Source organism: Globicephala melas, unplaced genomic scaffold, assembly GCF_963455315.2.
Source record: "Globicephala melas unplaced genomic scaffold, mGloMel1.2 SCAFFOLD_932, whole genome shotgun sequence".
Lineage (NCBI taxonomy): Eukaryota > Metazoa > Chordata > Mammalia > Artiodactyla > Delphinidae > Globicephala > Globicephala melas.
The window spans coordinates 580-25,858 of record NW_027208016.1 but is presented as its reverse complement, the minus strand read 5'-3'; the positions used below and the strand labels follow the sequence as shown (position 1 = coordinate 25,858).

Sequence of the window (25,279 nt, the reverse complement as noted above, 5' to 3'; positions counted from 1 at the left end):
GTAGGGTAGCAATGGTCGTTTTTCCATTTGTTCCCGTTACTCCAACGACTTTCATATCTTTTGATGGATTGCCATACCACGCAGAGGCTAGATAGCCTTGAGCCTCATAGCTGTTGGCTGTGTGTAGGTAGCAGATATTTTCGTTTAATGTATTAGGTAAGTCCTCACAAACAATGACTTTAGCTCCTTGTTTGATTGCTTGATCAATGTACTTATGTCCATCAACTTTTGCTCCTTTTAGAGCAATAAATAGTGTTTCATCTTGAACAGCTCTTGAATCTGTTGTGATTGTCTTTAGCTCAAGCTCCTGTTCGTTTATTATTTCTAACTTAGAAGCAAAGCTTTTACCTCCAAGTTCTTTGATTTCTTTTATTAGTTTACTAAGTAGCACTTATTCTTTATTTTAGTGTTAATCTTATTGTTGTTCCTTTCTTTACCTTATGACCTGAAGGAATGTTTTGTTTGACCACTCTTCCATTTCCCTCGAAATGTACTTGATAAGCACACTTGTGAGCGAGGAAACTTGCTTCACTTGGTGTTAGACCAATGAAGGACGGAAGGGTTTTAGGAGTCTCTTTAGGTAGGCTGAACTCCTTATGGTCTTGCTTAAGCTCCTCTTTCTTTTCTCCTTCAATAGCCTTTGCTTCTCCTAGAGGAAGCAGACGCTCTGCTAAGTTTTTGATGACAGGTCCAGCACTAGAGCTTCCGTGAGGTCCTGTTTGATTTGGACATTGATCAAGGACTGCAATACAGGTATATTTAGGATTTTCTGATGGGAAGAAGCCACAGAAAGCAACACGTTTGTGTGTCTTACCTAGCTCTGCCGTTGCACTCTTTCCACTAATCTCAATTAGCTTACTACGAACGTGTTTATAGCCTGTTCCTCCTTTTTCTGCAACAACAGAGTGTAGCATATCCTGTATTTCTTCCAATGTTTGAGCTTTACAGATTGATTCTTTTATAGCTGTTGGCTGAAACTCTTCAACGGTCTTTTCATTACCATCTTTATCCTTTTCGGTAATTTTACTGATGAGGTATGGTTTCATCAATCGTCCATTATTGGCTATGGCATTGTAGAAATTAACCATATAGATTGATGGGATTAAGGCGTAATACCCAAAACTAAGTCCCGATAAATCTGGAGCAGAAAAACCTCCACGGAGTTTATTCCCCCATTTATCTTTAGGAGCTTCAGCATCACGCTCTTGCCAAGTCTTAATCTTAGGCTTTCTAATAGGTTTACCTTGATTGAGAATAGGTAAGTCTAAGTCGTAGTCAAAACCGATACTTTTGAGCTTAGCAACGTATCTATTAAAACTCTCTTTTTTCTGAGCATAGGTTTTTGGCTTGTTCCAATAATGTCTCGTAATAATCTTTGCAATACCGATATTACTAGAGTGTTTGATTACTTCTTTTGCTGAAATCTTATGAAAACCTCCTCTCTTATGGTTGTGGTCGTGAATAATTGCTGCATCAAACTTCCAAATACCATTTCCTGTATCAATAATATCAGTTGGGCGTACTATACCTTCGTCAAGAGCAATAATCATACTTGCTGTTTTGATTGTAGAACCTGGGGCTATCAGATCAAAGAGAGCGTGGTTATAGTCTTCAACATAATAGGCATTGCCTTTCCATACTTTCCTATCAAGGTTTACGATTGCTTTGATCGCTCCTGTCTTTACCTCAAGAAGGATTGCGTGTCCTGATGGTGCTTTGTATTGAAGGCATTGTTTCTCTAGCTCTGTATGTAGAATATTTTGCATATTCATATCTAGAGTAGTATGTATGTTTAGGCCATTAACAGCTTTGATAATAGAATCTTCTCTTAGTGTTACGCCACAAGACTTCGTTACGATTTTTGAACCAACCTGTCCTCTAAGGATTGAGTCGGTCCTTAATTCCATTCCAGAGTGTCCGTGGCTGTAGTGAACGCTGTCTCGCTCCTTTTCGCAAGTGCCTATTGTTGCGTTGGCAAGGCGACCGAAGGGATAGTCTCGAGCAAACTCAATATATCGAGCAGTGTTATACATATTTCTAAGTAAACTCTTGTATTTCTTCTTTCTCTCGCTCTTCTCTTCAATCTCTAAGTCGCTCTTCCGTTTGATAGCCTTAAAAGGAGCTTGTGCAACCAGCTCCTGATAGCTAGCCCAATCAATAGCAGGATTACTGCGACGTGTATAGCCAAGCATCGGAACGTCTCGGTTATCTAATTCTCCTTTTTTATTGCGTTTGATTTTACCTTTTCGCCAACTTGCTCTAAGCTTTTTCTTATTTAATCCGTATTTTCTGCCAAGCTTCGTTTTATCACAGATTAAGACGGCAAGGCTATCAAGCTCATCTTCCAATAAGAGGTCAAGACTATCTACTTCTTTTTGGTACTTGATAGAGTCTCTGTAACGGCTAACAGAAGTAGAGGTTAAGATGTCTGATTGGAAATCTATTGTAAGCTTGTAGCGAGGCACTTCCATACTGATGATACGTCCATCACAGGCTAGAATATCTCCTCTTTTAGCATTTGTATAGTCTATGTAAGTTCTCTCTTTGACATAGGCAGAATTACGTATTTCATTCCCTGTCGAACCAAAGATAATGCTTAATATGACAATTATTAGCAGCAGGATAATAAGAGCAAGAGCTAAGAAAATCTTATTAGCTCTCGTGATAGCATAACGTTTCTCTAAGCTATCTTTCTTATCTCTAATTTTAGCAATAGTGCTAGATCCTCTATAAGAAATCTTGATTTCTCTCCAAATACGTTGTAGTAAATTCATCGTTTCCTTAGTTTTTTTCGCTTCTACTTATTGAGTCTATAAGTAGAATAGGTGTTTCTTTTGAGTCTTCAAGGTTAAGCTTATTCTTCTGAATTGCTTTGAATATTTCTTCATTAGCTTTTAGTTTAGCTAATTGAGAGCGTTGGTAAGCTCTTTTTTCTTTTGTTCGTATGAGCTTTTGTTTGAGTTTAGCTATTTTAACTTCTTTCTTATCCTCATTGATACCGTGGCAGTTGTTTACCATAAAAGCTAAAACAATTGCAAAGAGCAATACTCCTCCCTTAAAGAGGATATTCTTATAGTCGGTCTGTGTTTTTTTTGAAAATAAGTTTAGCTTCATATTTGTATTGAGTTTATTGGTATTAGTTCAATTCAGCAACTCTTAGCTTTGCCGAGCGAGAGCGAGGATTTTCTTCCAGCTCTTGTGCTGACGGTGTTATCGGTTTGCGAGTGATAAGCTTCCATTGCGTACGTCCTCCTCCATAGATTTGCTGCTCTAAGTCATTGCTTTTGCTTGCAGACTTGAGGAAGTTCTTAACTATTCTATCTTCTAGAGAATGGTAAGTAATAACGACTAAACGCCCCCCTTTTTTTAGAACACTAAGACAAGCTTTGAGCATTTCTTCCAAAGCCCCAAGTTCATCATTAACTTCAATGCGAATTGCTTGGAAGAGCATACTCATTTGCTTTTTCTCATCTTTCGGACGAAGGCAAGGACGAACTACTTCTAATAGGTCTCCAATCGTTTTGATAGGCTTTTCATTTCGAGCTTGAACTATTCGACGAGCTATCTGACGACTTTGTCTTAGTTCGCCATATTTGTAGATGATATTTGCCAAATCCTCCTCCTCATATTCATTGATAACGGTTTGAGCAGACAGCTTACTAGAGGTGTTCATTCGCATATCCAGTAGGGGAGTCTCACTACGGAAGCTAAAGCCTCGCTCAGGTTCATCAAAGTGATGAGACGATACGCCAAGATCTGCTAAGACGGCATCAACCTTGCCAAGCTTAGCATAGTAATCCATAAAGCGATCAATATGGCGAAAGTTTGAGGCAATAAAAGTAAAACTTTCTGCCCCTTCAGGAATGTTCCGACGAGCATCAGGGTCTTGATCTACACTATATAAATGTCCTTCTTTTCCGAGTTTTTCTAGGATTGCCTTAGAGTGTCCTCCTCCTCCGAAGGTTACATCAATATAAGTGCCATCAGCTTTTACTTGCATTGCCTCCAAGCATTCTTGGAGCAATACGGGGGTGTGATAGAAAGTCATAGGTTATGCTTGCTTTTTCTTAGCACCCAAGCCTTTGAGACCTCTTACTCTGCTAGAAATAGTTTTTCTGCGATGTTTGCTTACTCTTTGAGGACAGAAACTTACTCTTTCTGTATTACTACTGATGAGTTTATTAGGACTAAGCTCTTTCTCTTGTTTTCTCTTTCCCTCTTCAGCTCTACGATTTGTTTGCTTTTCCTTAGCCTTGTTTAATGGAGCAACGACAGCCTTGTTTTCTTCTCTTGAAGCTTGCTTTTCAGATTTCGCTGATGAAGGCTCTTCTTGTTTTATTCTAGGAGCAATAGCCTCTAGGTTTACCAAAGCTTTTTGGAAGGCTTCTTCTTGACGGAATTTCTGAGGATAGATATGTCCTTCCATTTCGCTTGCAGGCTCAAGGTATTCAAACTTCTCAACCTTAATTGGTCGCCAAGCAAAGTCGCCAAGCTTTTCATTATAGTCTAACAGTTCTTCTACAAGGTAGTAATCCTTATACTTAGGCTCTTCCATTGCAAGCACTAGCTCTTGACTGATTGGAGCATTGTGTAGCTTGAAGCAATGATCCTGCTCTGAGAACCAAAGCACTCCACGTCGTACCTTATAAATAAGTTTACTTGTATTAGGTAGACGTTTATTTGGGTCAAGACGTATTATATCGTGGAAGACAATCTCGTGCATTGGCTCTTTGCCGTCAAGCATTTTCATTCCTAACCAATCGCCTGCGTATGGACTGCTGAGAGGGAAGTCTTCAAGAGCGATATAACCTTTCTTCTTTATGCCATAGACGATTTCTATTCGTCCACGCTCTTCGTCTACCTTTGTGATGTAGCCGACACGTACCTGCCAAGGCTGACGAAGTGCTTCCTCTTGTTTCTTTTTCTCTTCAGGGCTGATTGTATCATCTTCTTTAGAGGTAGAGGCTCCTTCCTCTTCTGTTTCATTTGTTTTAACGGCACTAATCTTAGCTATTGTCCACTCATAGTCTTTGATATGAACAGCGTAGAGGAACATTTCTTCTACGAGGACAGATAGGTCTTCTGATTTTTCCTTCATCATCAGATGTTTAATCTTCAGAAGCTGTACCTTGCGTGCTGCTAATTGCTCATCATCAAGGAAGATGTTATTTACTTCTTTGTGTAGGTGTCTTACACGCTTTCTTAGGATTGTTTCAGGGAAATCTTTATCTTCTGCAAGCTTAATCTGTGTAATCTTAATGAAGTGCTTGCCAAAGTTTTCGTGGCGAACTAAACCAGTAATAATGAGCTTATCTAAGCGATTTACTTCCATTTGAGTTAGGCTCTTACGGAAGTAGATAAGTTCGTTGTTATTTGTTAGACAACGGCAAGTAAGTTCTCCATTTCGGAGAGGTATGTCATTGATGATAAGCGTGTGAGTTTCTTCTAAAATCTTCTTCTCTTCGCCCTCTGTTTGAGCTTGCTCTGGGCAAATATTTAGCTCCTTTTCGCTAGACTTTTCTGTCGTTGGGGCTAGACTTTCTTGCTCTTTATGTTCTTGAACTTCCTCCATTTCAACTTTTTCATTTTGCTGAGCTTGCGTTTCTATCTTAACGATTGACCAGCTAAATGCTCTGTCTTTTGGTTGGAACTTATAGATCCAATGAAGCTGAGCCTTGTCGCCTTCTTGGAGCAGAGAAATATTCTGTTTACCAAATAGATAAGCAGGAAGAACGTCCCCTTGATAGATAAACTCTTTTGCTTCATTTTGTTCAAGACTAATCTCTTCTATGCGATAGAAGTCTTCTTGAAAGTTAGTATCTCCTTCTAGGGGAAGGGCTTGCTTAACGTTCATTATACCACGACAGGCTTTTTGCTCAAAGTTAAGCAGTAAAGTTTCGTTGTAGTTCGGTAGTGGGCTACGGAAATTCCATTTGAAGAAGCCTTCTTGTTCTCTTCCCCAAGCAACATTGATAATTCGTTTTGCTTGATTACGTCCTACGACAATTGCAGGAACATCTTGATAAGTCTTTATTTCTAATGAAGTATCAAAGGCTTTCTCTTCTCTCGCTTCTTCCTTTGCTCCAGAACTTTGCTCCGAATTTTCTGATATAACAGTGCTTTTGTACCAATCAGAAAGGATATAAGCTTTTAGCTCAGGGCTAAGGCTCTTTCCTTCTTTTATGTAAGCTTTCATCAAGGCTGATGTTAGGCTCTTTGCCTCTACATAAGCTTCTGCTTGAACCTTTTCGTCAATGATTTTGTAGTACTCTTCTTCTGGGAGTTGATGCCATTCCTTTTTTAATGTAGTTTCTAGTCCTTTAGGAGTTTCTTCTTCTATTGTTTTTCCTAAATTGTCAGCTTTGAATGAAACTTTTTCCATACAATCAAATTTTTTATGTGTTTATTATTCTTTATACAGGCTGAGAAGTTAATAATATATTCGATGTTTCATCATTTAATATCTATGTTCTCAGCATACAAGCAAATATACGAAAAAGATTTATTTCAACAAAGATTTTAGCTAAGTTTTTTTTGTCTGTTTCTCACTGACTATAAGCTCCCTTTTTTCTTGTGTTTTTTACTTAATTAGACCTCCTTAACTTTAGTTTTATTGTTGTAAAAACGAACATAAGTGTCTTTAATCGGATTAAAAAGTTGGTGTTTTTTCTTGGAAGTTTAGGTTTTTATGTATTATCTTTGTTCTGATTTTAATAATATTATAATTTATAGAACTAATGAAAAAGTTAATTTTATCGGCTTGTTTAGCCTTGGGAACAGCATTCAGTTTGAATGCACAGAAGCTTTCTTTTCGTACAGAAGTAGGAACTAATATGACGGCAAAGTATTTAACAGGGGGCAAAGTCCCAGGTAAGCATTCGCCTAATTTTGGTTTACGAGCAGGACTTGGTGCAGAGTATATGCTTTCACCAAATATGTACTTAGCTTCAGGACTTAACTATCGTATGGGAGGGCTTAAGTCTAAATTCCCATCTCCAATGGGAGAGGTAAAGGTTGTTTCAAGAGAGCATAATCTTGCTATGCCAATCAACTTTGGAGGAAGGTTTCACTTGTCAAATGCTTTTGCTCTTTCGCTAGAAGGGGGGCCTTTCTTAGCTTATACCTTCTCTTCTACTCAAAAAGTTGGAGATGCTAAGGCTAAGAGTGTCCTAAAGGAACGCAAACCATTTGAGCTTGGTGTTGGTCTTTCTGTGGCAGCTGAGTTTCAGCAACGTTATTTCCTTCGTTTGGGAACTGATTTTGGTTTGACTGCAATTGAGAAGCAGCCTAAGGGAAAAATTCGTAAGATGACAGATGAAGTTTATTTAACTTTCGGTCTTCGTTTTTAGAAGTTGAACTAAGACGAAAAAGAGGGTGTGTCAAAACTGGCATACCCTCTTTTTTTGTTGTAAAATCACTAAATTTCAAGAAAACCTAACCCACATATATAGCTTACTACAAGTAAACTAAAATAATTAACTAAATCTAATTTTACTAAAATGAAAGAGGGCGTGCCGTTTTGACACACCCTCTTTTTTTTGTTTGGTCTTGAATTTTATTTTAGTATTCCTCTAAGACCTCGTAGATTAGAGGGCTTTCATTTCCTTCCCAAGTAATTTTTAGTTCTCGGATAGGAAGAGAATGGACTTCAATCAACTGGTAAGCTTTATCTAAGCTTCCGAGTGAATGCCATTCTTTCTTATCCTCTTTGCTCTTAGGTGCATCGCTAGAGTAGTAAAGCTTAGGAAGTGCTTTGCCTTTCCATAGAGCCTTATTCCATAGAATAGCTATTGATTTTAGGGGAGTATAATCTTGTTTTGGGTAGAATAAGCGAACTTCCTCTTTGATGTTTGTTGCAAAAGTAAAAGGCTTGCCGTCATTTAGTTCTGTAATTCTTTTGCCTTGACTTATAGCTTTAGGGCAAAAGGCAGAGCTTAGAGCCGAATTATTAACCGAGATTTCGTAGAGACGTAGCCATTTGTTTGTTTTAGCCTTAGTAAGTACTAGGCGAAGGAACTTTACTCCGTCTAGTTCACCAACAAAATCAAGGTAAGCAACTTCATCATTAAGTTTGTGTGCTTCCTTAACGCCTGCTTCGGTAAGCTCAGAGTCTTTAAGCTTTAGCTTAGTCCACTGCTTGCCGTCAGTACTTGCTTCAACCGTTCCCTTTAGGATATAGTCGTCATTGACAAGTCCAAAGTATACACGCACATCTTGAAGTTTTGTTGTCTCATTAAGCGTAAGCTCGTAAGTGTCTCCATCTTTTTGATTTCGATTACAAGCTGAAAAAGTCTTAGGATTGCCGTCAATGATACAAGCCTTACCCAGCTTCTTGTCTGAACTTGCTCCGATTTGTTCTATAGGTGTTTTAACAGAAGAAGCCTCAGCTTGCTTAGGCAAAAGAAGGCAAAGCTCTTCCTTAGAACAAGAAACTTTCTTCGGCTCATTGCTTGGGTTTTCAATAGAAATAGCTCTAATGATAGTGCCTGATTTTAGCTCACGTTTAAGTCTTTTAGGACGCTTTGCCCACTCACAAGCATAGTAAACTTTATTCTTTTTGAGCCATTGTTTGTTTACTTTGCTGTCCTCAATCTTGACAGGGGTAGTAAAGATAATTTGTACATAGCCCTTTGGAGGAATAATCATTTCAGGAGCATCAAGGTATAACTCTCCGTCCTTGAAGATAAGTTTTGCCTGAATGCTTTCATCACTTTTACTAAGATTTATGAGATCTTTACTCTTAGCAAAGAAATTATCTCCTAAGAACTTATTCTTTAGATAAGTCATAAAAGGAGCAAGGTACTTTGATGAAGCTTTTGCCTGTTGATGGCTAACGCTGATATGACTGCCTAAGCCCTCCAAAGCATCAACAGTAAAGGATTTATCTTCTTTGAGACTTTCAAGCTTATCAATGTTTTGAGCGTAAAGTTCCCAAAGTTCAGCCTTTGTTTGCTTGGTTGTAGCGAAGATCTTTCCGATTGTAAGCATAGCCTCAAGTTTATTAAGCCAAGGCTTAATGTCTTGATAGAGCAGGCGATCACTTTCTACTTCAGACTTAGCAAATTGCTTAACGACCTTGATAGAAGCAAGCAATCGTTCTGCTAGCTCTACAAACTCAGCTGTATGCCCTTGCTTATAAGCCTCAATGACTTTTTGCATTTCCATTGGCTCGTTTGCACGGAGATAAGGCAGAATTGTCTTATAAGCTTTACGTTTAGCCTCGTTAGAGAGCGTGTAGTCAAAAGAGCGTTCCCAAGACTCTTTATTATCGAAAGAAGCATTATTCCAAGCATAGTCTGCTACTGAGAAAAGAGCTGTTTTAGATACTTCGCCCTGTTGCATTGGATTAGAGACGATGCCTAGACCATTATCAAGAGCCTTTGGCAAGCGAGACTTACCATTGACGGCAGGCATCTCCTCAAAGTTCTGATACATATCCGAAGGGAAGATTTGAGCGTCTGCATTATCGTTACAAGGATAGTTCCACCACCAAGCAAGCTTACGCCCAAAATCATTATTGATTGTGTCTAGGTCTGCTTCATTTGGCACAGTCCAGACGCCACGACCTGTAAAGTAAACGGTAATATCTTTAGGGACAGATGATAGAGCTTTGTAGAAACGCTTTCTATCTTGTGGCTTAACCCAACTAAGCGTATAGACTTGTGGCACAAAGTGTAGAGGACGAACTTTAGCACTTTCCTGCTTAGCTCCTTTGTTCCACTTAGAGTTAATGGCATTCTGTAGAGCTGTCAGACGGTCTGCATTCGTTTGACAGTCTTTCTCTGTCTGAGGCACACCAACATCATCTACAAAGACTGCAAACTGACGTACGCCAAGGTCATACATCTTAGTAAACTTATTCATAATACGTTCTACCACATCATCAGATGAAACGAAGTCGTTTCCAGGGTGAATTGCCCAGATGAAATTAACCTTTGTTTCCTGTGAAGTCTTTGTTAGGTCTTGTAGCATAGCTTCGGAAACAAGTCCATTCTTTATATCTTCTTGAGTAAGACTTTTAGGATATGGAGCTTCCCACTTCTCCGAGTGATAAGGATCAGACTTTGCACCATACATATAGGTATTCATCTTCATACGCATCATAAAGTGCATTAAGTCCTTCTTCACTGCAATGCTGTAGGGATAACCATAATAGCCCTCAACAAGACCACGACTCTGCTGGTCGGCATAGTCATTGATAAGTACTTGTTTAATTTCTTTCGTCCCCTGCTCTAGGATTTGCTCTAGAGAGGCAAGAGCAAAGAAAGTTGCATTACAATGCTCTCCAAGAATACGAATATCTGCCCTGTGCTTACCTGTGATTTGAAGAATATGACGGTCGAACTTCGCCTTTCTCTTCAGAACAGACTTGTCTAGTCTTTGGCAATAACGCTCAGCTTGTCTATCTCCTCCCTTGACTGCAAGGTAAAGGTTGCTGTACTGTTTGCTTGCTTTCGGACTAACAATAGACTCTACGCCTACTGACGAAAGAATGTCTTTAGCTCGTTTTAGCGTTACATCATCAACTTCTTTGTCAGCAATGATTACGACTTTTGGGCTGAGGTAAAGCCTATTTGGGTGTGTAACAAACTGATTTTGAGGAATAGGATAAATCTTATATCCGTCTTCCATCTTTGCCTTGAAGTTAAACGTTTTAGCTCCAAGGTTGATGCTTAAGGATAGCATCGTCAGTAGGAATAAAAGAGTTTTTTTTCTCATTATGATTGGTTTTATACTATATGATTTACTAATTGTCCACAAAGATAAATTTAATTATGAAAATGTGCTAGTTTTTTATACAAGGTTTTGCCAAATTGTTTTATCTATAGTTTGACTTTGGGTTAAATATCTTTTTGGGCTAATACAAATTTTACTTGCTTTACTCTTTTAGTCTTATAGAGTATAAAATATAAGAGCATTTTGCCCTACACGGGGCGTGGGAAAATTTCTTTGGGAAGAAATTTTCAAAACGTAGGGAAGACTTTTTGAAGTCTTTGGGAAGAAATAAAAAAGTCTTCCCAAAGAAATTTTTAACAAATTAGGGTTTTTCTTAAAGTTAAGACTAACAGGAATTTAGAAGAGTAGAAAATTTGTCTCATAGGCTTTCCTCTAAAAAATCTTCCCAAAGAGTTTTTTTGCTCCGATATTAAGGCTTAGGAGCTTTTGCCCTCTTGAGCTATTAAGACTATTTATAGGAAGTATTATAGAGAGGAAAAGGAGACCTTGTCGGAGGGACTATAGCTTAAACTTGCTTATATAGGGCGAAAATAGTATATTTGTTTTTAGAGTTTATCTAAAATAATAGTCATCACAGATGCAAGGGATTGAAGAGCTAAGAGCATACTATCTACAGTTGCCATACGTTTGGGAAGACCTCCCATTTGGAGATAACATTTTGGTGCTGAAGGTCGGTGTCAAGATGTTTGCCTGTATTCCTCTAGATAGGGAAGGCTTACATATTGCCTTGAAGTGTGATCCTGAACGAGCTGAAGATTTACGCAGTCGTTATAATGCCGTTAGACCTGCTTATCACTTAAATAAAAAGCATTGGAATGGTATTGATTGTCGTGATGATTTGTCTAAAGCAGATATTTTGGATTTGCTCAAGCATTCGTATGATTTAGTTTGGGCAAAGATGACTAAGCGTCAGAGACTCGAAGCAGAAGATATTTACAAACAAGCAAAAGAATAAGCCTTATGAAAACGAGTAACATCTTTTTTCTTGATGAAGTAGATAGCACAAATCGTTATCTGAGAGAGTATCTCAAAGAAAATAGTCCTGAGAGTCTTTTCTGTGTTGTCGCAGAAAATCAGACAGCAGGGCGTGGTCAGGTTGGTAACTCTTGGCACTCTACCAAGGGCTATAGTTTGACCTTCTCTTTTTATTTAGATTGTGCAAACTTAGAACCTAGCAAGCAATACGTCGTAAGTGAGTTTGCTGCTTATGGACTATACAAGACGATTAAGCGTTATCTCACAGAGGAGCAAGCCGAAAAGCTTAAAATCAAATGGCCAAATGATATTTATTACGGCGATAAGAAACTCGCAGGTATGCTGATTGAACATAGTATTACAGGGCGAAAGATTGAGCATTCTGTTATTGGTATTGGCTTAAATCTTAATCAAGAGACTTTCCCAAGTGGATTACCTAATCCAATTTCCTTGAAGCAGATAACAGGAGAAGATTATACGGTCGAGGAGGTCGTTGCACGTATAATGAAGCGTTTTGGCTATATGAAAGAAGATTTTATTATGCAACACTTTGGCTCGGTGCATAATCATTATATGGAAGCTCTTTATCGCCGTTATGGTTTTCACCCATACAGAGATAAAGAAGGCAACTTCCTTGCACGTATTTATGATGTTAAGCCTAATGGAGAGCTAGTCTTAGAGCGTGAGACAGGAGAACGCTCTCACTATGATATTAAAGATGTTGAATTTATATATTAGAAGATGTTCTAGCTTGACAAAGCGAGAACTAGAAAGTGTTACTAAACTAACAAAGGCTAAAGAACGCAAAGCTCAAGGCTTATTCCTCGCAGAAGGCTATAAGCTTGTGCGTGATATACTCGGTGCTTTTCCCCTAAAGGAATTATTTATCTCCGAGAGCCTTTTTCTTGATTTAGAGAAAAAGCTTGCAGAAGTGCCGAAAAAACTTCTGCAAGCTATAACTATATTACCTGATAGTTTTAATTTCTCTCGTCTCTCATCACAGAAAACTCCTCAGTCTGCTCTAGCAGTCTTTGAGCTACCGAGATATGACCTTGAAGAGGTCTTTGAAGCAAAAGGCTTAGTGCTATTCTTAGATGCAGTGCAAGATCCAGGGAATTTGGGTACGATACTCCGTACAGCTGATTGGTTTGGTCTTGAGCATATCGTCTGTGCTGAAGGAACGGCAGACGCTTTCGCTCCTAAGGTTGTACAGGCAACGATGGGAGCTTTGTCAAGGGTAAAGGTGCATAGATTAAGTAATTCTATAGATTTTCTAGAAAGGTTTGATGGTGTTAAGTTGGGTACTTTCCTTGAGGGAGAGAATATCTATACAAGTAATTTAGGGCTAGATAAGGCAGAGCGTCAGCTCCTTATTATGGGCAATGAGGGACAGGGCATAAGCGATGAGGTTGCTTCTTACGTAAATAAAAAGCTTACAATCCCAACCTTTGGCGAGGCGACAGGGAGTGAGTCCCTCAACGTTGCCATTGCGACAGCTATCTGCCTCTCAGAAATCAAGCGTCGCTATTAGATTTATTGCAAAAATAAAAACTAAATACTATCTTTGATTTAATTAAATAAGGGTTTTAATCCAAATATATTTAGATAGAATAATATAAGATATATAATCAATTATGAAGAGAACAGTTATTTCTTTATTTTCAGGAGCTGGAGGTATGGATTTAGGTATGATACAAGCAGGATTTTCCATAGAGTGGGCTAATGATTTTGAGGAGATGGCAGTAGAAAGTTATAAAAGAAATATTGGAAATCATATTGTTCTTGGAGATATAAGAGGAGTTTCAAGTGATGATATTCCTCTAAAAAAAGGGGAGGTTGATTTAGTGATTGGAGGTTTTCCTTGTCAAGGTTTCTCTATTGCCAATAAGAACCGAAATATGGAAGATGAACGCAATTTCTTATATAAAGAAATGTTGCGAGTAATTAAAGATAAACTTCCAAAGTTTTTTATTGCTGAGAATGTAAAAGGTATTCTAAGTATTGAGAAGGGGCAAGTAATTGAAATGATTAAGAAGGATTTTATCAATCTTGGTTATCAAGTAGATGTTCGCCTTCTAAATGCTGCTGATTATGGAGTACCTCAGCAAAGAGAACGTGTTATTATTATGGGAAATCGATTAGGGCTAGATAATCCATTTCCAAAACGAACTCACGCAGATATTTTCCAAGGAGAGGATAATTATGATAGACCAAATAAAGAACTTTTGGAAGAAGGTTTTTTACCCTATAATACGGTAGAGGAAGCCATCGGTTTCTTACAAAATGTACCTATTCAAAATAATTCAGTTAAAGATTTTGTCTTAGTCGGAACTGAACGTATTTACAATCATATAGCTAGTACATCTGTCCACGATAAATTTTGGGGTCGTAGACATCAGGTTAATCAACACGATGTCTGTGATTATCTAAAGTATTGGAGAGATAAGTCTGCTTGGACGACGAAAAGAGTTGATGAACATTTTGGCTATAAGCATACAGCAGGTCATTGGTTTCGTAAAGACAATAATTCTGGAAGTATTCCTAAGCCCTCTGATTGGTGGGAGCTTAAAAAGATTTTAGGTTTTGATGATCAATTTGATAAGCTTGTTACAGAATATGTTGAAAAGCCTATTAGATTTGAGCAATCTCTTCGAATTACAAACTGGAATAGAGCAAGCGATACAATAACTGCAACTTCTCCTGAAATTCATATCAATAAAGAACGCCGTTTATCTGCTCGAGAGTGTGCTATCATTCAAACCTTTCCAAATGACTTTATTTTTGAAGGTTCGTTAAATCTAATGTATAGGCAAATAGGAAATGCAGTCCCTGTGTTATTGGCAAAAAAATTAGGAGAAGGTATTATTAAATTATTGAATAAAAAGGAAGGATAGATATGACTAATAAGGAAATAGAGGCATTAGAACTAAAATACCTCAATAAATACTATCATTTTCTGAAATTTGCCGAAGATGAAATGTTCTTTGGTTTCAAAACAAAGGAAGATATTAAAGATGATTGGATTGGTCTTTATGGTAGTGAGAATGGTAAAGGGATTAGTGATTTTGCTGTAGGTGCAGAGAGAATTGTTTATGCTTTGCTCAATGGGAAGGGAATTGGACAGCCAAACTCTTCTCCTGTTGGTTCAGATCTTTTTTTTGAGCTTGATGATGCTTATATTCATATAGACCTTAAAACCGTTCAACAAGAGAACTTGGGAGATTATACAACAAGTATTTTTGTGGGACGTAATCAAAATAGTTATAAAGGCTATATGAATGTTAAAGGGCAGTCCGAACCTCGTTTATATGAACCAGCTTTACCTCCTTTCTATAATAAAGGGAAGGATAATGAGAAGATTTGTTTATCTTATTTTATCACGATCCTCTATAATAGAGATACTTTAGATATTTTGGTTATAGCGATTGATTGTATGCCAAATGGTCAATTAGAAGACCATTATAAAAGTAGAGTTCTCAAAGCTGGAAAAAATCTTGATAAGACTCGTTTTAATATTAGGGAGGTTAATAAATTTGAGTTGTTAGAGAATAATCCATCTCGTATTAAAGTTATATATTTCGATGATGGGATGGATGAAGATTTGAAAGCTAAGCTTGAAATATTTGAAAAGATATACCATAGTTCTCAAGGCTAGAAATACAATGAAAGCTACAGAACTATCTATATTACTTAGCCCTAAAGAGGCGTATTGTCAGCATAGCGTTCAGGTAGAGCATTACCTAACCGACAGCCGTTCTTTCATCACAGCAGACAAGACTGCCTTTGTCGCTATTAAAACGCCCTCTGGAGACGGACATAAATATATAGAAGCAATGTATCGCTTAGGCATACGTTGTTTTATTGTGGAAGTTGCTTTATCCAAACTTAGAGAGCAATACCCTAATGCCTCTTTCCTATCGGTGGATTCCTCTGTCCGTGCTTTGCAGAAAATTGCTGAGCATCATCGTAAACTTTTGGAGCATAAACTTGTTTTAGGGATTACAGGCAGTAATGGCAAAACGATTGTCAAGGAGTTCCTAAACAGCCTGCTTGCAGAGGACTTAGACATTCGTCGCTCGCCTGCTTCTTACAATTCGCAGATAGGCGTTCCCCTATCTGTACTGAAGCTTAGCGAAGAAATGGACTTAGGCATTATTGAGGCAGGAATTTCTGAGCCTAAAACGATGAAGGCTCTAAAGGAAGTGATTAAGCCAAATGTAGGTCTGCTGACAAGCCTTGGCTCGGCACATATTGAGCAGTTTAGGGATAAGGAAGAGCTTTTTGATGAAAAACTTCAGCTCTTTGAGGACTGTGATAAAATTTTTGCTTGCCTTGATGATGAGCAAATTATTCGTGCTTGTGAGCGAAATAATCTAAGTAAAGCCTTGAGAGGTTGGAGCAAAAAACAAAAAACGGCTCTCATCTATATCGCCTCAATGAGGAGAAAGAGCAAGCAAACAGAGGCAAGCCTAATCTACAAAAACAAGACTTATCAGCTTACGCTTCCCTTCGTTGATGAAGCAAATATTTCAAACCTTCTCTTATGTCTTAGCTTTATTGCGAGCGAATATCCTGAACTTTTCCTCAAAGCAATGGAGAGAGTACCAAGTCTTGAAGGGGTAGAAATGCGACTTGAATTAAAGAATAGTTTCTTTGGCAACGTGCTGATTAACGACGCTTACTCTTGCGATTTGGAGGCCTTACGCATAGCCCTTGACTTCCAAAGACGTAGGTGTAAGCATAGTGCTATGCCTCCTGTCTTGGTGCTTTCGGATATTGTGCAAACGGGACTTAGAGGCGAAGAGTTGTATCAGCAGGTTGCAGACCTAGTTAGAACCTTTGAGATTCGTGAGCTATTTGCTGTCGGAGAAGAAATTAGCAAGCAGAAACATCTTTTTGATTTCCTGCAAGCGAGTTTTTATAGAGATACAGATGAACTAATCAATGCCCCACGGCTCAAGGAAGTCCAGGAGAGCTGTATCTTGATTAAAGGGGCAAGGCGTTTTGCTTTTGAGCGACTAATCCGTTCGCTCTCCCTAATAGAACATCAAACGACCCTAGAAGTTAATCTATCAGCGATCCGTCATAATCTTAATTATTACAAGGCACTTTTGCCAAACGGACACAAGCTAATCTGTATGATTAAGGCAGACGGCTATGGCTTGGGAGCTTTGGAGATTGCAAGACTTTTGGAAGATACTGCCGTTGATTACCTTGCCGTTGCTGTCGCTGATGAGGGGAAGTATCTACGTTTAGAGGGGATTAAAAGTCCGATTATCGTGATGAATCCCGAGCTTTCTAGTGCCGAAACGCTTTTCCAATACAACTTAGAACCAGAAGTTTATAGCCTTGGAATGCTTGAAGGTTTGCTTATTCAAGCTAAAATGCACGGCAAAAAGCATTATCCTATCCATCTAAAAATAGATAGTGGTATGCACCGTTTGGGCTTCGAAGAGGGGGATTTGGATAAAGTGCTAGAGCTATTAAAGGCAAATGAAAGCCTACAAGTGGCAAGTGTCTTCAGTCATCTTGCAGGGGCTGATGAGGAACGTTTGGACGACTATACCAAGCGACAAGCCGAAGCTCTTCAAAGAGCTTATCATAAGATTTCGGAAGCTTTGACTTATAAGCCCTTGTTACACTTGTTAAATACTGCAGGGATTGAAAGGCACGGTAAGGATTATGCCTTCGATATGGCTCGCTTAGGTCTTGGTCTTTATGGTATTAGTCCGATAGAGGGGGCAGGACAGAGCCTGCGTTCTGTAGCAAGGCTTACGACAACTATCCTACAAGTCAAAAAACTTCGTGAGGGCGATTGTGTAGGTTATGCCTGCCGAGGTGTGGCACAAGGCGAGCGACGTATTGCGATTATCCCAATCGGTTACGCCGATGGCTTCTCTCGTCGCCTAGGTAATGGTAGATATTCCGTTTTACTTAGAGGGAAGCTCTGCCCAACTATTGGTAATATCTGTATGGATACTTGTATGATAGACATTACAGATGTCCCTGATGCAGTGGAGGGCGATAGGCTAACGCTTTTCGGCGAAGAGCCACTAACGATAGAAGCTTTAGCCCAAAGCTTGGAGACTATTCCTTATGAAGTGCTTACATCTCTCAAGCAACGTATTCAGAAAGTCTATCTACAAGAATAATAAGGTTTTAGGGAGTTAAATCCCTAAAACCTTATTTTTTGCTATTTTGGCAACGTAATCTTTTAGATAATTTGGTGTCCAATAAGCCAAGTCTACAAAGTCCTTTGTTTTGTATGCCTCAAGGGCTAGTTCAAGCATATCTGCTGCTTTGGGGAGGAAGTCCTCTTTTATGATAATTTGCTTGCTGTCCATTTGTTTATCCCAAAGTCCAATACATTTCTCTGAACCATTACCGAAGAGATGAACTTCCATTGTCTCTAAGTCTGAATAGGGGAGAGCTTCCTCTGTTAGTATCATTGCTTCTTCTTGAGCTAGCTCTTGTCCTTTGACATTGTAGAGGGCAGTGTAAACTTCCATTCGTCTAGCATCAATCATTGGCATAAGACGAATGTTTGTATCTTCTTCTGATAGATTATATTCTTTGCTATAACCTCTTGCCATCATCTCTAGGGTTGAAATAGCAATCAGAGGTAGTCCTAAGCCGTGAGCCAAGCCTTTGGCTAGAGATGAGCCGATACGTAAACCTGTATAGCTTCCCGGTCCAGAACTAATTACCACAGCACTGAGCTTAATACCCTTCTGCTTAATCTCTTTAAGCAGTTCATCTACAATAGGAGGGAGGATTGCTGCGTGCTGAGCTTTCTCAGGCTTTAGTACTCTGCTCTCTAGTATTTCTGTATCCGAACTAATAGCGACACTGCACACTGAGGTTGAAGTGTCTAGCATTAGTAAGTTTATCTTATTATCTTCTATATTCATATTATATTGATATTCAAAATGAGTTTTTCTACCACAAAGGTAGTTATAATTTCATTTTCCTTGGCTTGCTTTGATAAATGGCTTAGGAAGTTGCATACTATTTGCAAAAATCTTATTTTTGTCTTAGACAATCTTTTAAGCTTGTTTAGGCTTTTAAGAATGTCTATATACTGCATTTAGAAACAAATTAAACACATCTGTCAATGAATTCATTACAAGCAATTTCTCCTATCGATGGGCGTTATCGTCGTCAAGTAGAGGCTCTCTCAGGCTTTTTCTCGGAAGAAGCTCTTATTCGCTACCGTGTCCGTATCGAAATTCTTTATTTTATCGCTTTAAGTCGTGAGATACCTCAGCTTAAAGGTTTAGAAGAACGTGTAAACCTTGATGACTTACACAAGATTTACCTCGAACTAACTAGTGAAGATGCTCAGCGTATCAAAGATATTGAGAGCATCACGAACCACGATGTCAAGGCTGTGGAATATTTCATTAAAGAGCGATTTGATGAATTAGGTTTAGAGGCAGAGAAAGAATTTGTACACTTCGGTCTAACTTCTCAGGACATCAATAATACTTCTTTCCCTCTAATGCTTAAAGAGTCTGTCTTTAAGGTTTACCTACCTCTCTTGGAAGAGGTGCTAGAACTATTAAAGAAATATGCTCAGGAGTGGGCAGATGTTCCAATGCTTGCTCGTACACACGGTCAAGCTGCTTCGCCTACACGTCTAGGTAAGGAGATGATGGTTTTTGTTTATCGCTTGCAAGAGCAAATCAATCAACTAGTGAAAGTACCACATACGGCTAAGTTTGGAGGAGCAACAGGTAACTTAAATGCTCATAGAGTAGCCTATCCATCGCACGATTGGTTGAGCTTTGCGAATAGTTTTGTCGCTCTAGACCTAGGCTTACAACGTGAAGCTTACACGACTCAGATTGCGAATTATGATTATACGGCAGCTCTCTTCGATGCGATGGAGCGTATCAATGTAATCTTCATTGACCTTGCTCGTGATATCTGGACTTATGTGTCTATGGATTACTTCAAGCAAAAGATTAAGGAGGGCGAAGTTGGTTCTTCGGCAATGCCTCATAAGGTTAATCCGATTGACTTTGAGAATGCAGAGGGTAATCTAGGACTAGCTAATGCACTCTTTGGCTTCCTTGCCCGTAAATTACCTATTTCTCGCTTGCAACGAGACCTTACAGACTCTACTGTTCTACGTAATATCGGTGTTCCTCTTGGGCATACTTTGATTGCTCTTAATAGCTTGAAGAAGGGCTTAAACAAGCTCCTTATCAATAAAGATAAGATTGCTCTAGACCTAGAGAACAACTGGCCTGTGGTAGCTGAAGCTTTGCAAACAATCCTTCGTCGTGAGGGTTATCCAAAGCCTTATGAGGCTTTGAAAACTTTGACACGTACGAACGAGAAGATTACAGGCGAAACGATTGCTAACTTCATTGATACGCTTAATGTCTCTGAAGAGATTAAGAAGGAGATGAAGCAAATCACGCCATCTAATTATCTTGGTTACTAAGTAAAACTTCCGTCAAAGGAAAAAAGGCTATGGTCGTGAGACCATAGCCTTTTTTTATGCTAAAAAATCTTTTTCGTCTTAATTAAATAGTTTTCTAGCTAAGCATAGAAGCTAAGAACCAAGCATCTTTTTCTTGTCCTACTAGGAAGTCAGACATAATTGCTACGGTTGTTTCATCATTTACTTCACCAGCCTTCTCAATGATTGAGCGTTCAAGAGCCATAAGCGTCTTGTAAGTCTTAACAATCTCAGGAAGGATTGTCTCAGGGCTTGTAAGACCTGTTACTTCCTTAATCTCGCTCTTAGCTAGGATTACGCTGTAACGATTTTCTGGCTCTACGTTAAGTTGAAGCAAACGCTCTGCTACTTCATCAACCTTGTCTGCTACTTCGTCGTACATCTTCTCGAAGCGTTCGTGTAGGATTGCGAAATCCTTACCCTTAACGTGCCAGTGATAACCTCTTAGGTTAGTATAGTGTACTTGCAGGTCAGCAAGCAATAGTTCTAGACCCTTAACTACTTCTGTCAAATTCTCGGCTTTAAGCCCTGTAATATCCAATACGTTCATTTTCTTTTGTATTATAGTGTTATTTAATTTCTGCAAGTCTGTCTTGCCTTATCTGTGTACAAAGGTATAACAATAATAAAATCTTACCAACAGCCTTTAGCTATAGGGAAATATATTTTAACTATAAGTCCTTTTGTTTGCCTTGTACTTATAACAAAGATAAGCAAAATAATATAAGCTGTATTAAATGTTAAACGCAGAATGCAAAATGCAAGAGCATTTTAACCCTCTCAGGGAGGCGAAAATTTCTTTGGGAAGACTTTTTGAAAACGTAGGGAAGACTTAAAAAAGTCTTTGGGAAGAAATGAAAAAGTCTTCCCAAAGAAATTTTTGGCTTTGCCTAATAACTTTGTTATTAGTTGTTTATCGTTATTCAAAAACTACTCTATTTGGGGCTTTTTTTGCTTCTTCTGAAATAGATGCTTTGACTTGATTTTTTAGACCTTTTTTGAAAATATTTTTAATAAAAACAACTGACTATTCGTTTGTTTTACGTATATTTGTATTAAAGCTTAAAATAAAAATAATATGGCAGAAGAATTAAAGAATAAAGAAAAGCTGATTTTTAACGCAACCCTAGATTTGATAAATAGTATTGGTTTTCACGTTTCATCAATGTCTAAGATTGCAAAACTTGCAGGCGTTGCTCCAGGTACTATTTACATCTATTTTGAGAGTAAACAGGAGTTGGTTAATAAACTCTATTTATATATCAAGACCGATATTGCAAGCATTGCGTTTAAGGGTTTTGATGAAAGTCAATCGGTAGAAGAGGGCTTCAAGACGATTTGGTATAACGTTGCTAAGTATAAAAAGAAGAATATTAAGGAGGCGATGTTCTCTTCTCTCTGTGATATTACGCCAATGATTGAGAAAGGTTGGGAGCAGAAGGGCTTGGAACTGCTAGAGCCTTTAGCCAAGCTTTGGATAAGAGGTCAAAAAGAGGGGATAATTAAGAACGTGCCTATGCAATTGCTCTATGCTTTTTCGATGAGTCCTTTGTCTTACTTAATTTCAGAGCATCAGGATAAGAATATCAAGCTAACTAAAGAACTTATAGATCACAGCTACAGAATAGCGTGGGATAGTATTAAACTTTAAGCTTAATACTATTTCATTTTTTAGAGAAGTATACACTTGATATTAGTTAAAATCTTTAGCTAAGAGGCTTTTTATTTTTGCTCATCTTGTCAAACCAATTGAAAGAGCTTTGAACTTGTTGGCTAAACATCTTGTTATATTAAAAGTATGTACTTGTAATGTTAATAGAAAAAGAGATGAAAAAAGAGCAGGAACTAATTATAGAAATGCAGTCTATTCTTCAGGAAAAGATGGCAAAAGATTATGAAAAGGGTAGTACAAAGAGAGATGCTCACCCTAAAAACTTAGGTTTAGTTAAAGCGAACTTTAAGGTTGATGAAAATCTTCCTCAGGAGTATCAAGTTGGCGTTTTTGAGGCTGGTAAGACTTATCAGTCGCTAATTCGTTTCTCGAATGCAAGTGGGAAGATTCAGTCTGATAAAAAGAAAGATTTTAGAGGCTGTGCCATAAAGCTTATTGGCGTTCAGGGAGAGCGTTTCGATATGAGTGAAAAGCAAAGTCAAGATTTCCTCTTGATGAGCTATCCAACTATGCCCTTGGGGACGGTTAAGCTTTTCCGTGACGCAGTCTATTACTCAATTAAATATAATCCATTAGTTTTGCTCCTGAAATTAGTCTTTACAGGTAAGGGCTATATACTTAAACAGCTAAGCTCTGGGAAGAAGTTTGATTCAAGCCCATTGGATATTAACTATTGGAGTACGACGCCTTTTGCTTTTGGAGATAAGCAGGTGAAGTATAAAATCGTACCTACATCTAAGACAAAGAGTAATTTGCCTAAAGCATTGACAGATGATTATCTAAGTCAAAATATGGCAAAGCATCTGAAGAATGATGTCGCTTCATTTGATTTTTATATTCAAGAGTTTATTGACGAAAAGCAAACGCCTATTGAAGATGCAGGCGTGGAATGGAAGTCTCCTTTCATCAAGCTTGCAACAATCGAAATTCCTCAGCAAGAAATTTTGACCAACGAACGTAAGGACTTTGCAGAGCAATTGTCTTTCTCTCCTGCTAATGCTCTTAAGGTTCATCAGCCAATAGGAGGCATTAACAGAGCTAGAAATCAGATATATAAAGCCCTTTCAGAGTTTAGGCACGCTAGAGATGCTAAGGAGCTTATTGAAGGGACTGCAGAAGTCTTCGAACAAATTAAATAAGTTTACTCACGATGTTAGAGAGACAGAAGACGGCTCTAATTACAGGAGCCTCGAATGGAATAGGGAAGGACTTTGCAGGGCTTTTTGCTAAGGACGGCTATCAGCTTGTACTAGTGGCAAGAAGTGCTGATAAGTTAGAGCAGATTGCTCAAGAGTTAAAAGAGCAGTATCAAACAGAAGTGCTTGTTATTGTTCAGGACTTGTCCCTCCCTGATGGAGCTAAGCAGGTGTATGCAAAGCTCAAAGAAGATCATATCCAGATTGATGTCCTCGTCAATAATGCAGGTTTCGGTCGAGTAGGGGATTTCGCTAATGAAGATGTTGAGGTAATGACAGAGATGATTAACCTTAATATAACTAGTTTGACAGAATTGACAGCTTTAGTCCTGCCTGAAATGTTAGAACGAAATAGTGGGAAAATCCTGAATGTGGCTTCTACAGCTGCTTTCCAAGCTCTACCTACTTTTAGCGTTTATGCTGCAACGAAGGCTTATGTGCTTAGTCTTACAGAGGCTTTGCACTACGAACTAAAGGATACTAATATTGCTGTTACAGCTCTTTGCCCAGGTCCTACTTCGACAGGCTTTGCTAAGCGAGCTAATGCCGAAGCTCTAACGCTCTTTAAGAATGTGATGAGCTCTCAAGAGGTTGCCCAAGCTGGCTATGATGCCTTGATGAAGAATAAGATGACGCTGATAACAGGTTTTACGAATAAGTTACTAGCTTTCTTTACGCATATTATTCCCTCAAGACGTCTGCTTATAAGCATTGTTGGTCGAATAGCTAAGTTATGAAGAAGACAGCTATTGTATTAGGGGCAACAGGACTAACTGGTCGCTATTTATTAGATATGCTCCTCGCTAGTGAAGACTATGCTAAGGTAAAGGTTTTTACTCGCAGAAGTACAGGACGGCAGCACGAGAAGTTGGAGGAAATTATCTGTGATTTACTTTGTCTAGAGGATTACGGAGATAACTTTGTGGCTGATGAAGTTTTCTGTTGTATTGGTACTACAAAAGCTAAAACAAAGGAGAGAGAGCTTTATCGTGCCATAGACTATGGTATTCCTTTTAGTGCAGCACGCCTTGCAGAGCGAAACGGAATTAAAACTTATAGCCTCATTTCTGCCATAGGAGCAAAGGCAGATAGTAAAGTCTTCTATAGCCGAACGAAAGGGGAAATGGAGGAGGCTGTACTTGGCTGTGATATTGAGAACATCTTGATTTATCGCCCTAGTCTAATCTATGGCGAGCGAGAAGATAGACGCTTGGGTGAAAGTATTGCAGTCAAGCTCAGTAAGTTCCTTGAGCTATTCTTCTTCGGCAAGTTCGAAAGGTATAAATCTATTTCAGGGAAGGAACTTGCCAAAGTTCTATATAATGGTGTCCGTAAATACTCAGGGCATCAAATTATTTTTAGAAATCAATTTTAGAAAATCAATATATACAAGATGAAAAATAATGATTTTTCAGAAATCGTCTATCAAAGACGTTCAATTAAAGTCTTTGATGAAAATGTTAAGATTAGTCGCGAAGAACTTTTAGAGATGATTGATGAGGCTGTTCTTGCACCTTCGTCTCTTAACTTGCAGCCTTGGCGATTTGTGGTCGTTGATACGCCAGAGGGTAAAGACTTACTTCGCCCAATGGTAATGTTCAATGCTCGTCAGAATGATACTTCTTCGGCAATGATTGTACTGTTTGGTGATATGAAGTGTCAAGAGCAAGCAGATACTATTCTTAGTCGAATGGTTGAAAAGGAGATGATGACAAATGAGATGAAGCTTCAATTCCTTAATACTTTCGTGCCTTTTTATGATAGTTTGTCTAAGCAAGAGATGAATGATATTGTCAAGATTGATACCAGTCTTATGGCAATGCAGTTTATGCTTGTTGCTCGTTCGCACGGCTATGATACGAATGCTATTGGAGGCTTTAATAAGGCTGAGATTGCTCAGACGCTTGGCTTAGATCCCGAACGCTATGTTCCCGTAATGATTCTAGCTATTGGTAAGGCAAACTATGAACCTCACGGGACACTACGCTTGAGTGCTGATGAGATAACGAACTTTAAGTAAAATATAGACTTCTCGGCTTAGGCTTAGATGAGTTTTTTATAAATCAAAAAAGAATAGATATGAAATTATCAAATTATGGGTTTATTATGATTGACCCAAGTTATACAAAGGAAGAGAAGACAAGTTTAAGTTCTGATGCCTTCACAACGACTGTGTGTTGCGTTCAAGACATAGAGATGGCTTGTGCTTCAGCTAAGACACTAGTCTCA

The 25,279-nt window shown here is 38.5% G+C and overlaps 10 protein-coding genes across 10 annotated transcripts; 7 read left to right on the top strand and 3 right to left on the bottom strand.

The window, feature by feature from the left end:
- Positions 1–3,136: 3,136 nt before the first annotated feature.
- Positions 3,137–4,048, bottom strand: LOC132595355 (ribosomal RNA small subunit methyltransferase H-like). The gene has a single exon (XM_060293226.1). The coding sequence runs from the start codon at positions 4,046–4,048 to the stop codon at positions 3,137–3,139; it is 912 nt and encodes a 303-aa protein (XP_060149209.1).
- A 7,266-nt stretch (positions 4,049–11,314) lies between these two features.
- Positions 11,315–11,692, top strand: LOC132595354 (uncharacterized protein YbdF-like). The gene has a single exon (XM_060293225.1). The coding sequence runs from the start codon at positions 11,315–11,317 to the stop codon at positions 11,690–11,692; it is 378 nt and encodes a 125-aa protein (XP_060149208.1).
- Positions 11,693–13,388: 1,696 nt separating this feature from the next.
- Positions 13,389–14,606, top strand: LOC132595353 (type II methyltransferase M.NgoFVII-like). The gene has a single exon (XM_060293224.1). It carries the CDS (start codon positions 13,389–13,391, stop codon positions 14,604–14,606), a length of 1,218 nt encoding a protein of 405 aa, XP_060149207.1.
- Positions 14,607–17,879: 3,273 nt separating this feature from the next.
- On the bottom strand, positions 17,880–18,623 carry LOC132595352 (tRNA threonylcarbamoyladenosine biosynthesis protein TsaB-like). Its single transcript, XM_060293223.1, has one exon. It carries the CDS (start codon positions 18,621–18,623, stop codon positions 17,880–17,882), a length of 744 nt encoding a protein of 247 aa, XP_060149206.1.
- Positions 18,624–18,826: 203 nt separating this feature from the next.
- Positions 18,827–20,164, top strand: LOC132595351 (adenylosuccinate lyase-like). The gene has a single exon (XM_060293222.2). The coding sequence runs from the start codon at positions 18,827–18,829 to the stop codon at positions 20,162–20,164; it is 1,338 nt and encodes a 445-aa protein (XP_060149205.2).
- Positions 20,165–20,258: 94 nt separating this feature from the next.
- Positions 20,259–20,732, bottom strand: LOC132595350 (DNA protection during starvation protein-like). Its single transcript, XM_060293221.1, has one exon. It carries the CDS (start codon positions 20,730–20,732, stop codon positions 20,259–20,261), a length of 474 nt encoding a protein of 157 aa, XP_060149204.1.
- A 528-nt stretch (positions 20,733–21,260) lies between these two features.
- Positions 21,261–21,833, top strand: LOC132595349 (HTH-type transcriptional repressor Bm3R1-like). The gene has a single exon (XM_060293220.2). It carries the CDS (start codon positions 21,261–21,263, stop codon positions 21,831–21,833), a length of 573 nt encoding a protein of 190 aa, XP_060149203.2.
- Positions 21,834–23,004: 1,171 nt separating this feature from the next.
- Positions 23,005–23,787, top strand: LOC132595348 (uncharacterized oxidoreductase SSP0419-like). Its single transcript, XM_060293219.1, has one exon. The coding sequence runs from the start codon at positions 23,005–23,007 to the stop codon at positions 23,785–23,787; it is 783 nt and encodes a 260-aa protein (XP_060149202.1).
- Positions 23,784–24,425, top strand: LOC138842544 (putative NAD(P)-binding protein YraR). The gene has a single exon (XM_070044836.1). It carries the CDS (start codon positions 23,784–23,786, stop codon positions 24,423–24,425), a length of 642 nt encoding a protein of 213 aa, XP_069900937.1.
- An 18-nt stretch (positions 24,426–24,443) lies between these two features.
- Positions 24,444–25,070, top strand: LOC138842543 (putative NAD(P)H nitroreductase YdgI). Its single transcript, XM_070044835.1, has one exon. The coding sequence runs from the start codon at positions 24,444–24,446 to the stop codon at positions 25,068–25,070; it is 627 nt and encodes a 208-aa protein (XP_069900936.1).
- Positions 25,071–25,279: the final 209 nt, after the last annotated feature.